The sequence below is a fragment of the Choloepus didactylus genome, chromosome 27 (genome assembly GCF_015220235.1).
Source record: "Choloepus didactylus isolate mChoDid1 chromosome 27, mChoDid1.pri, whole genome shotgun sequence".
Lineage (NCBI taxonomy): Eukaryota > Metazoa > Chordata > Mammalia > Pilosa > Megalonychidae > Choloepus > Choloepus didactylus.
The window spans coordinates 10139766-10151952 of record NC_051333.1 but is presented as its reverse complement, the minus strand read 5'-3'; the positions used below and the strand labels follow the sequence as shown (position 1 = coordinate 10151952).

Here is a 12187-nt window from a genome sequence, read left to right as displayed (position 1 = left end):
GTGGATGCAAGAGTCTCGTATTTTTATTGTTCTTTTACAATTACAAACTTAAAGTAATGCTAGGCTAAATGAACACACACACACACACACATATGCATTCAAAGCACACAAAAAATGCTCACCATCATGCATTATCAGGGAAATGGAAATTAAAACCATGAAGAGACAGATGCCTGCCCTGCTGTCCTCCTTGCTTTTCTCAAAGCACACCAACCTCATTCCCACCTCAGGGCCTTTGCACATGCTGTTCCCTCTGCCTGGAATGCTGTTCCCTGCCCTCCCATATCCTCTTGGCTCCCTCCCTCACATCATTCAGTCTCTGCTCAAATGTCACTTCCTCAGCAAGGCCCTCCCTGACCTTCCTAACTAAGGGTAACCCCAGCACACTCTGTCCCCTGAGACCACTTTGTTCTTTTTAGCACTCAATTATATACTATGTGTCTGTTCATTTATTGACTATCCACCTATAATCAGAGCATCAGTTCCCCGAGAGGAGTTGCCTACTCCTCGTCTGTCAGCCTGGTTCACAGCCGTCTCCCCACTGCCTAAAACAAGGGAGTGAATGAATGAATAAGTAAGTGAACAAATGAACATACAATGAATAAATGAGGTGTTCTCCATTCAGTGAATGCACAAGACTTTGTGAGTGGTGTTTGGGGAAACAGAAGATGTCCCCAGTGCTGGCATGGTGGTGAGAAGGGGGACAGCCAGAGGGACAAGGATACAAGTGGAGTGTAGCTGGGGGTGGTGGTTCAGGAGCTAAGAATAAGAGTCCAACAGAGAGTTGACACCCCTTAGGAATTCTCCAGAATCTGTGAACTTCCTGCAGGGCCTGGGATGTGGCTTTGAAATGTTTTATTTGCACACTGAGAAGCAGATGATACCTGAAGACTGGAGAATTTGGTGATAATTTGGGGGCAGAAAAAAAATGGGGGATGATCTAGATGCCCAAAATAGGGGGCTGATTTTAAATAAGTTAGGGTCCATTCATGTAGTAGAATACTACGCAACTGTGAAAAAGCAATGAGGACACTCCATGCTGTGATAGGTAGAGACAGCCAAGATCGGTGTCAAGTGAAAAAAGCAAAATGCAGGTCAGTATAGAAAGGATGCCACTATTTGTGAAAAAAGTAAGGGAAAATAACGTATATTCAAATATACTTTATATGCATTAAGAACCCCTGGAAGTAGACACCAGAAGCTAATAGCAGTGCTTACCTACAGGAGGTGGGGAAGTGGGAGGATGCCCTCTTTTTTAGATGCACCCATTGACGTCAAAGCCACCTTCAAACTTGAGTTTGGGGGTTACCTATCCGGGCAGAGAACTGCTGATGATTGTTGGCGGGGGGGGGGGGGGGGTCATGAAAAGCAAGGAGAACGGGGTATGAGGGAGAGAAGTGTCGGCAGCAGCAATGGCCAGAGTTTAAGTTGCCGCCCCAGCGTGACTGCAGATTTCTTTTCCTTGGAGATTTAAAAAATGGTGGCCAGGCTCACATGCCTTTCTTTCTCCTTCCTTATTTGCTTTTCTGGGGTGACAGGTGAAGCAAACTGCTGCATATGGCCCTAGACTACTCTACTGAAGCTGCCACACGCGTGGCAGGCAGCCGTGGTGTCCCGTTTGCAGAATGACAAGAAAGAGGCCCCGAGTGGGGTTTGGAAAGGGCAGACAGAGTCCCCACTGGAGGCAGACCGTGGTGTCAGGGTGTGCCCAGCAGATGCTGGGACATTGGGGAAGGGGTGAGTAGAGAGGGGGATGGGGGGTGCCCCCCTAGAAAGAACCTCAGGATTCCACTGAAAGCTAATAAACTATGTAAGTTTATTACAGCACAAGGACACATTAAAATCACCCAAGGTAAAAGGTGCGTGGGACAGGGTCTGGGAAAGACCAGACACAAGCATCCAGTCATCCTCACCCAGGGGAGGTGCACAGCGCTGGGCTCTTCCAACAACAGCATGTGACAATACAATATGAAGCGCTGCCACCCAAGTGTCCAGGCTTGTACTGGTGGCTGGCCGTGTAGACATGGCTTACTGCCCATGTGATGACCTTAACTAATTGGTCTCCGGCCCCCACAGGGGTCAAACTCATACGGCGTGGCCCAGGGTCCCAGGTGAACAAAACAGGCATTCTCCATAAATCACACTGTTAGCACAGACTCCGGCCCAAGTTCCCAAGTGTGCAAAGGCAACCTCATCAGGCAGAGTGTTCCCAGGATCTGAAGGTGACCTTCCAGGAGCCAGTCACACCCAGTCCTCTGTTTGGAATGTGCAGGGTTTGGACACCCTAGGCCTGCTGGGTTGACCCTTCACTGCACGGGGGCCTCTTCTGGACCCAGCTGCCAAGGAGGGTCTGGGTGCAGAGGGTGCCAGGCTGGTGGGTGAGGGCAGGGGGCTGCTGCCCACAGATCTGCAAGGTGGGAGGATGGCAGAGGGGCATAGACAGCGAGAGACCCTGGGAGGGGTTCAGAGAGCAGGAAGGGGAGACCCTGTCCTCGGTGGCTCAGAGAGGTGCAGACATTAAGGTGTTTTCCAAAATCCTGCTCAAAGTCAGCTGCGGTGTCTCTCTGTCCCTTGGTCCCAGGCTGACTCAGGCAGGGGGAGACAGCTGTGGCAGGATGGAGCCAGGACAGGTTCGAGGTGGAGGTATGTGGATTTCACTCACATCCGTTCACCCCTGTCAATCCTGAAGCTGTTCTCCATGAGGGCACTGTTCACACCCTCCTTCACACACACACACACACACACGCACGCACATACACACTCCACTTAACAAAGAGACACAGCCCCAAAATACATGGTCACAGACCCCCCCCCCCACACACACTACAGTCATGCACCCACAATCACAAGCACACACAACACACACACAGGCATGGCACAGACACACATTCACACACTCCCAGACGTGCAGACACACTCAAACTCACAGAAACGTGCTTACAAACTCGTACACTCTTAACCCACATTTTTAAACACCATGTGCCTACGGATAAACACAGATCCATAAACATACCCCATGTGTCTGCTGACACACGCACCTGCTCTCACACACACACAAACACAGGCGTTAGCATAGACACCTGCACACACATACACCTAATGGCTGAGACACACCTACATGCACACTGGAACACTCATGTACACACACAGGTACAGACACCCACCCACACAGGCAAACACACTCGGAAACACGCTTCTCAACTCGCATCCAGGATTTGTGTCCTCACAACCCCTCTGAATAGTCCTAAATTTGGGGGCAAATCTGTCCACAAAGAATTTCAGTTTGTCCATCCTTCCAAAGGGACAAAACCAATCCTGCCCTGCGACCCCAGTGTTAGCATCCAGCAAGGGCTCGGATGTGGGATGGCTGCTTTGGTGACCCGGAGATGGCAGCAAGGAGGTTAACTCCTTTTCAATGCAAGGAGGATTTAAATGGTGCCTGCAGGGCCCTGTCCACAAATCCAGCCAGTAGATGCCTCCGGGGATGTGGTTTCAAACCCACCAGGATTTTCAGGGCAGTTGCCCCAGGAAACCAAGATTTTGACTCCAAATCAGCCTTTATCCAGCCCAGCTCCCTCTCACCATCACTAAAGAGAGAAATGGGAGAGGCAAAACGTGGAAGAGAGAGACTGAGCCCAGGAAGTCAGGACTTTCTGGGTCCCCACGGTGATGTTACAGGAGATGAGGAAACGTTTTGGGGTGGGTGGGTGAGGAGGCCTTTAGAAAGGGGCTGCCTGGCTCGCCCCCCTGCACTGCCTCATACAAGCAGTGAGACCTTGAGCTAGTCACTTAACCTCTCGGTGCCTTCACTGACTCATCTGAAAAGGGGGAGCAGAATAGAACCTTCCTCTCTTGGATTGTTGGGAGGACTGAAGGGATGTGTGATGTGATAGTGCTCAAATCAGTCCCCGCCAGATGCCCTCTCTGCCGGCTCTGGTTACGTATCAGCAAAAGTCAATTATTTGCAGGGCAGCCCTGGTTGGGACCCCTCGGGCAGCAGTGCTAACCCCTGGCTGGGTGTGGAATGACCTGGCAGCTTTGGAAACTCCTGAATGCCCAGACCAGACTCTCGGAGATTCCAATGAAATTGTACCGTTTGGGCATCGATAAATTAAAAAACTTAGCAGATGATTCTAGCGTGCACCTGGGGCTGAGACCCGCTCTCCAGGGATCTTGGAGACCATCAGAGGGCTTTTAAAAATGCAGACAGCCGGGCGCCACCCCAATCTGGGGGGAGCACGAAATTATGCATATCTAGCAAGTTCCCAGGTGATACTAATGCTTCTGGTGTCCGGACCTCCCTTTGAGAACGGCTGCCCTGCAGGGAAGTCCACTTTTCACAGCCAGTTCGTTCAAAGTCCAGGTAGAGCTTTGTAGCTTTAAGGCGCTGGGGTAGCGCCCTGCGCACCCTGCGCGCCCAGAAGGTGCCCAGGCAGGCGCGTCTTTAACTAGCGGTCTTGGAGCGCCATCTGGTGGTAAATGCAGGCACCGCAGCTCGCGCGGGTTGACGACCGTCCGAATACCCGGATGTGGGCGTGGTGTTCTGTAGGTGGGGTGTAGCCTATGGTGACGAAGGCAGGGCCTCGGTGGGCATACAGGCCTTGGGAAACCAGACAGGGGTCGTTTTCTGCCCCCGGAAAATCCTCACTCCTCCCTCCTGGCCACTCTAAGACCTGATCATACTCCGAGGAGTTGTGGGCACCCCTGTGTCCGTCTGAGTGGGCCGAGGGGCCGAGACAGATTCAGCCTGGAGGTCCGCCGTAGGGGGCTGCTCCCTGCATGCCTGCGCCCATACCCATCCAGGTAGTCCACGAGCGTCTACACCGTGCACCTGGAACCCCAGCACCCGGAGCAGGGCTTGGGCCCCAGCGCGTACTCGTCCCATCTCATTCATTGAGCGGACCGACCTCTCCGGCCGCTCGCTGAGACACTGCCTTCTTCTGCCAGCAGAGGGCAGTCTCGCCCGGCTTTTCCGCCGGCCGCCGCTTGGGCCCCTCGGAGGCTCCCACGCAGTGTGTGTGCGTGCCCTGCACCACGCGCCTTCCCTCCCGGACCTTAGCGCCTCCACACAACTGCTCCTTCGACTCCAAACTCTCCTCTCCCCACCCGCCTTCGGCCCTGTCCGGGTTTCCCAAGCCCGGACACTCCTTCAGTCCATCAGTCATTCAACAAACCAATACAGCTACTGCGCGCCGGGCTCTGCGCGCGGGCTGGCGACCCAGCAGATGGGGCAAATTCCCCGCCCATGGGGGCCAGGGCTTTTCTGCCGCCCCTCACCCCCGCGCCCACCCTCCGCTCCGCTCCCCGCGGTGAGCTGCCTCTTCCATGTCCCCAGGGCCCCGCCAGCGGCTGCTGCTGCGTCCCGCCGGCAGGGGGCACTGTGGGAGCGTGTGTGGCGGCGGCAGCAGCGGCGACAGCGGCTGCAGTTAACCAGCGTGGGCCCCTGGGCCCCTCCCCGAGCTGATCGGCTCCCTTCGGGGGAAGGGCAGCGCAGCGACGTGGTCTGGGCGGCAGTGTGTCCCCCTGCGTTCCTCCGACCCTGCGGCAGAGCGGCCTTACTCATCTTTCACCTCCCTCTTCTGGCCCGTCCGGCCTGCAAGGCCCGTGCCACCAACCCCCTCTAGATACGCTGTTTGCAAACAAATAAGTAAACCTACAGCATCTCAGGTGGCAATTGGAGCTCTGAAAAATAAAGGGAACAGGTGGAGGGAGGAGTACATTTTAATAGGGTGGTGAGTAAGGGGCTCCCTGGGAAGGTGACATTGAGGAAAGAACCGTCTGAGGTGAGGGACTGAGCCATGCAAATATTCCCGTGGTGGGGGGTGGGGGCAAGTGCAAAGGCCCTGGGGCAGGAATATGCCTGGTGTGTTCCCTGAACACCCAGGGGAACTGGGTGGCCGAGCCATGCCCAGAGTGGTGGGAAAATGAGGTCAGAGACATCAGATGGAGACTGTGGCCCAGCGCTGGCCAGCAGAAGTGTCTGCAACAATGGGAATGTCCTAGACCTGCGTCATCCAATACTGTAGCCACTGGCCACAGATGGCTCTTGAGCACTTCAAGTGTGGCCAGTGTCACAGAGGAAATGGATTTTGATTAATTAAATTTAAATTGTCCCATGTGGGCAGTGGCTACCATATTAGATGGTCCAGGTATAGATATTTATAAGGATTTCAGCTTTGACCTTTGGCAACACAGGAAGCCGTGAGAGGGCTTGTGGAGGGGAGTGATGATGGGACTTCAGTTCTAAGCTGCATAGCCCCATGTTGGGATTGGGGCAAAAGTGGAGGCAGGGAAAGGAGAGGCTAAACCTGCTTATAATTGTGCCTAAGAGTGTCCCCCTGAGTGCCTCTTTGTTGCTCAGATGTGGCCCTCTCTCTCTAGCTAAGCCAACTCTGCAGGTGAGCTCACTGCCCTACCTCCTAGGTGAGACCTGAGTCCTGGGGTGTAAATCTCCCTGGCAACGCCGGATATGACTCCCAGGGATGAACCTGGACCCGGCATTGTGGGATTGAGAACGTCTTCTTGACCAAAAGGGGGATGCAAAATGAAACGAAATAAAGCTTCAGTGGCTGAGAGATTTCAAATGGAGTCGAGAGGTCACTCTGGTGGACATTCTTACATACTATATAGATAACCCTTTTTTGGTTTTAATGTGTTGGAATAACTAGAAGTAAATACCTGAAACTATCAAACTCCAACCCAGTAGCCTTGACCCTTGAAGATGCTTGTATAACAATGTAGCTTACAAGGGGTGACAGTGTGATTGTGAAAGCCTTGTGGATCACACTCCTTTTATCCAGTATATGGATGGATGAGTAGAAAAATGGGGACAAAAACTAAATGAAAAATATGGTGGGATGGGGGTGTTCTTTTTTCTTTTTATTTTTTATTCTTATCCTTTCTGGTGTAAGGAAAATGTTCAAAAATAGATTGGGGTGATGAATGCACAGCTATATGATGGTACTGTGAACAGTTGATTGTACACCATGGATGATTATATGGTATGTGAATATATTTCAATAAAACCGAATTTAATTATAAAAAAATTAATAAGAGACACAAGCACATAAAAAAATAAAGTAAAACAAACCTTTAGATTCAGACAAAAAAATAAAAATAAAAAAGTGGAGCAAGGAAACCAGATAGGAGGAGGGCAGAGGCTTGGGGCAGGGGCTGGAGAAGGGTCTTAGGGGTCCAGCATGGGAGCTGAGGGCTGCAGGGCAAGGAGCAGGGGGAAGAGGTCCAGGCCGGCCCCGTGGAGGTTGAATGGGGAGGAGTTGGCTGAGCCTCAGGCACAGGGGCGGAGCTGGAGCAGGTCGGTGGAGACTAGGACAGGGGGCTGGGACCAGGCCAGGTTGGGGGAGGGGTGTGGGCCTCGGGCCCAGGATTAGGGGTAGGGACTGGGGGCCCAGGAGAGAAGAGTTAGGTGAAGACTAGAACCAAGCTGGGGAAAGGGAGGCAGAGAAGATGTGGGTCCGGGCGGGTGAGATACAACTGGGGTCGCCCAGGAGATGGGCTGAGGCTGGGAGCTGGGGGAGGGGAAGGCGCACAGCAGAGTCAGGGCAGGGGGCTCCGGCTGAGGTTGGGAGCATGGGGCACAACTGAGGCCCCAGCCATACGTAAGCCCAGTAATAGAGAGATGGGGTGGGGTTAGGGGCTGCAGTGCTGGGGAGGGGCTGGGCGGGGCCAAGGCAGGGACGTGGAGGCACAGGCTCTAAGCAGCCAAGGACGCTGGGTGTAAATGGGGGACGGGCAGCTCCAGGGTGTTCTGCCCCATCCCCGCAGACACCCCCGCAGACACCCCCGACACACCGCGCCCGGCTCCCAGAGCACGGGGAGACCAGGCTGAGGCGTAACACCCTTTACTGAAGGCGCTGACGGAGTCCACCACGGGGGAACCGAGGGCAGCTCCGGGGAGTGGCGGGGCCTTCCCTGCCCCGGGAGGCCGCCCTCCCGCCCGGGTGGCCCCGACACGCGGCGCGACGGGTCCACCCGGGGCCATGGGACGCGCTCAGAGCCCCTGCGCCTTCCGCGATCTCCCGCGGGATGGGAGCTCGTCCTCTGCTGGGGACGGAAACTGGGACACAGATCCACACTCACGGCCCCCAGGAGACGCGGGCGCTGGGAGGCGTCCGGGGAGACGCAGCGAGCTGGGGGCGGAGGGCGGCGCACACCACGACGCGGGACAGTCACCGCCGCGCTGAAGCGCCCGCACGGGGGGCGGGAAGACCTGGGCTGTCTCCACCCCTCGCCCCCGCCCCTCTGCTCCCCGGGGACCGTCCTCCCCTCTGAGGCCGGGGACCACCGGCAGCTTCCAGCCCGGCAGGGGACGGGCCTCCCTCGCGTGTCCCCCGGGGGGTGACTCTCTCTCCCGTCTGAAGACCGGGGTGAAAAGCCAGCGCTGCAGGGGCCGGTCAGGCCCGGGCGAGTGGGGACAGCTGGGGGGACCCACGGAGGGGAGGCCACAGCCTGTCCCAGAGGGGCTGCTGCTTCCGGTGCTGGGAGAAGCCAGAACACTGGAATTCATGGGAATCGCCGGGATTGTAAACGGTGGCAAACACTGAGCGGTGCCGGAAACGCTGTGCCGGGGGAAGGCCGAGCACAGCTGTGGGCAGAGCAGGTGCCCTTGGCCTCCAGGAGCACATCCTGGGCATCCGCCGTCTGGGCCAGGGCGGGGCTGAGTCTTTTTCTTTTCTCCCCTCCCCCTTGGCCCCCTCCTCTCCCATCTTTCCAACTCCCCCTTCCTTCCCTGGATGCTCTTCCCTGCGCTCCCCCTGGCCTGGGCCCCTTCCCCTCTCCTCCCTCCTCCCTCCCTCCCCCACCCCCCTCCACCTCTCCCCACCTCTCAGCCTTCCCTTGCTCAACGCCAGGCAGGGAGGTCCGGCCTTCAGTGTCAGCTACATCTTGTCCCCGACTACCCCACTGGGTGTACAAGCCTCGATCACAGACCCCAGGCCCTATCAGATTGGGGGTGGGGGGAACGGTGGCCTCACGACGTTGGCTGAAGCAGGTGTCCGTGGGACAGTCCAGGTGCCACAAAAGGCACAAAGCACGAACCGGCCCTGCAGCCTCCCCAGGGGGCCGGTGTCCGAGGACACACTCACCCGGTGGGGACCCACAGACGCGCCCCACTCAGTGCTCCTGAGAGCAGGTCACAGCTGATGTTTGGTTCTCTTCCTTCTGGACTCCCCCGGGATCCCCTCACCACCTGCCAAGTAGGGACTCAAGGGTCCAGGTGAGCAGCAGCTGCGCCCACGGAGCAGCAGAGCAGGAAGCAGCCGGGAAGCAGGAACCACACCTGTGCTGGGGGCGGGGGCGGGGGCGGGGAGGGGCGGTCCACGGGGAGGGCGCCCCCGCAGGCGGCCCCTCAGACCCGCCGGGCCTGCTCGCAGCCTGGTGTCCGGCCCCCTCTAGCGGCATTTGGGCGGCAGCCTCCTGCCCCGCCGGGCCTGCTTCCCACGCGCCGACTTGGCGCCGCTCGGCGGCTGACCCTTGGCCTCTCCGGCCTTGGAGTGCGCCCCGGCGCCCGGACCCGCCTTCTTCTTCTTCTTGCTCCCCGCGGCTTCGTCCTGGGTCCTCGCCCGGCTCCCAGTGCTCCTCTCGGGAGTGGCTCCCCGGCCACGGCCGCGACCTCGGCCGCCTCCTCGGGTTTTGCGAGACCCTGATGCGGTGGGAGCCGCGGCCGTGGACGCCCCCGCCGGGCGCAGGTCCCTGGAGGCCTTGCGCGCCTTCTTGGCCCGTGGCCTCCTGGACACCCTGTCCTCAGGCTCTGACTCCTCGCTCTCCGTGTCCTCCGACTCCTCTTCGGACTCCGCGTCCTCCCCCTCCTCAGACCCCTGGTCCGACTCCAGGTTCTCGGGGGCAGCCAGGAGAGCCAGGACCTCCCCCAGGTTGCCTCTGGCATACTTGTATTTCCCGCCTTCCCAAGCGTTTTCCTTTTCCTCCTTCACCACCTCAGCCATGTCCTGGGCCGCCAGGAGGGCCACTAACTCCGGGAGGCCCCCCTCATCTTCATCATCATCATCATCACCATCATCAGCATCATCACCCCAGCCTCCCAGGACACCGCGATGAGCCTTCCCCTTGGGGTTTTCTGGCTCAGCCAACGTGGAAATGCATTCCAGAAGATTCCCATCGTCTTTGGCCTTCCTGAGGACCACGGCGTCCACCTCCCGGCCGGCCTCCTCCACCTTCACGCGGGTTCCGGAAGTGTCCTTGGCCATGACAGACAAGACCTCCGGCAGTGCGTCTGTCCTGCCCGCCTTGTCTTTCCTGTCACTCCAGCCCAGTGACTCGATCACGGAGGCTATTTTCAACATCTCCTCCTGGGCGGAGGGATCGGAGGGGTCCGTATAGGCCACGATGGCCACGAACTCAGGGTTGTCCACTCCTCCTTTTTCTTCATCCCCATTTCCCTGGGCCTCACTTTCAGAAGCATCGCTGTCCATCGGCTCCACGTCTGAGGTGTCTCTCACGGCCAGGAGGGCCACCAGGTCGGGGACGCTGCTCCTGTCTTCTGTGATGTTCAAGCTGATCAACTTGGCCCCTGGAAGCTCCTTCTTGGCTTTGTCTGTCACAGTCACCAGGGCCAGGAACTCTCGGGGCCCATCTCTGTCCTCCATGTCCTCGCTCTGACGGGCCCATTTCTTAATGAGCTCCTTGGCCACAGCCTGGAGTGTGGGGTAGAGCGCACGCTGGTCCTCATCTTCACTCAAATCCTCCTCATCAGTCTCCTGGATGACAAGGCCCAGACTCTCGTCGGAAGAGTCTTCTGACTCACTCCTCACACAGGGGGACAACCATCCTCCTTGGCCCCTCTTCTTGCCCTTCTTTGTCAGCCAGTTGCCTCTGACCCTTCTTCCTCGGCCCCTCAGGCCCTGCCTGGCCTTTCTCGCTGCACTGGGAGGGGGCTCTGCCTTCCCCGAGGCCAGAGTGGTGGGCTTTTCCCTGGGGTTCCTGTCCCCTGTGGCCGGGGTGGGCCTTTCGTCCAGCAGCAAGTGCTTCATCTGCCTCAGGACCCTCGTGTCCTCGGCACGGTCCTTGCACAGCACCCTCCACACTCCGTCCCCACCTGGGATCTCCCTGGGGATGGTGGCGTGATTGAGGGTCCCCACGAACTCCACCAGGGCGGCCTTGGCCTTCTTCTTCCTCACAGCCTTGATATTCCGCAGCCTGAAAGCGCCCAGAGGCAGGAAAGCCCGTTGCAGGACGGCCTCGATGTCCGCCTGCCCCAGGGCCACGGGGATTTCGGTCACCAGCAGGGCCCTGTGGACATCCACCTCCAGCCTCCTGCACCAGTCCTCCAGCAAGCTCAGCGCCATGGCGCCTGCCCGCGCGGCGAGGAGATCGGGGCCGGTGCAGCTGGGGCAGAGGCGCCTCCAAAGGCCGCCTGGGGGGCCCGGGGCGCAGGTGCAGGGGGCGCTGGCTGCAGGCCGCCGCGGCCCCCTCCCCACGACTGTCCGGGAATCCGCGGGGGGCTTACGTGTCTGCGCCCTGGGCCAGGCCCCAGGGACGTGGCGGGCCCGCCTCTGAGAGGCCTCGCAGGTGCGATCCCTCTGCGAGCCGCCGCGCCCTCCTTTGTCGCTGACAGATGCCCCCCAGCTTCAGCACCTCGGACAGGTGCCGAGGGCGGGCGGGGCCGCCTGGCCAGGAGCGGGGATGGGAGCCGCCCGCCGCCCTCGGCTAAATTCTCAGCAGTTCCGCTGCGACGAGCCTGAGCACTCTCGCGTCTGCGCAGAAGCCTCTCGCCCTCCCTTTCTCCCCCCAAACCCCTCGCAGGTCCGTATCCACAGCAACTCAGAGGGCGGGAGCTAGGGTCCGTGTCGGAGGGGTCTGCGCGATGGCTCTTAAAGGACCCGATGGAAAGGAGAAGGCGGGGGAGGGGCGCATCAGCTTCGCTCGTTGGGCAAAAAAAAAAAAAAAAAAAAAGTGGGGGGCGGTTCTTGCAAATTCAGGGCGACCGGGCCACCTTCAGGGGATAGAGGCCCCGTTTGGGAGGGTACAAGCTTCAGTCGGGGGTTTCGAATTCTCCTGCATAGTGTGCAAGCGGAATTAGGACATGTAATCAAGGGGTACGGGCGGACACAGCGGGACCAAACTCAGTCTTGGGGTACACGTTTCATGCAGTGTATAGGGGTGTCCCTCAGTGGTTACACGCCTCCTTCAGGGTATACATACCTCAGTCGAC

At 58.2% G+C, this 12187-nt stretch overlaps 1 protein-coding gene across 1 annotated transcript; it reads right to left on the bottom strand.

Moving 5' to 3' along the window:
- Positions 1–8840: 8840 nt before the first annotated feature.
- Positions 8841–11726, bottom strand: LOC119521533 (paraneoplastic antigen-like protein 8B). The gene has a single exon (XM_037819890.1). The coding sequence runs from the start codon at positions 11319–11321 to the stop codon at positions 9411–9413; it is 1911 nt and encodes a 636-aa protein (XP_037675818.1). The 5' UTR covers positions 11322–11726; the 3' UTR covers positions 8841–9410.
- Between the last annotated feature and the right edge of the window lie 461 nt (positions 11727–12187).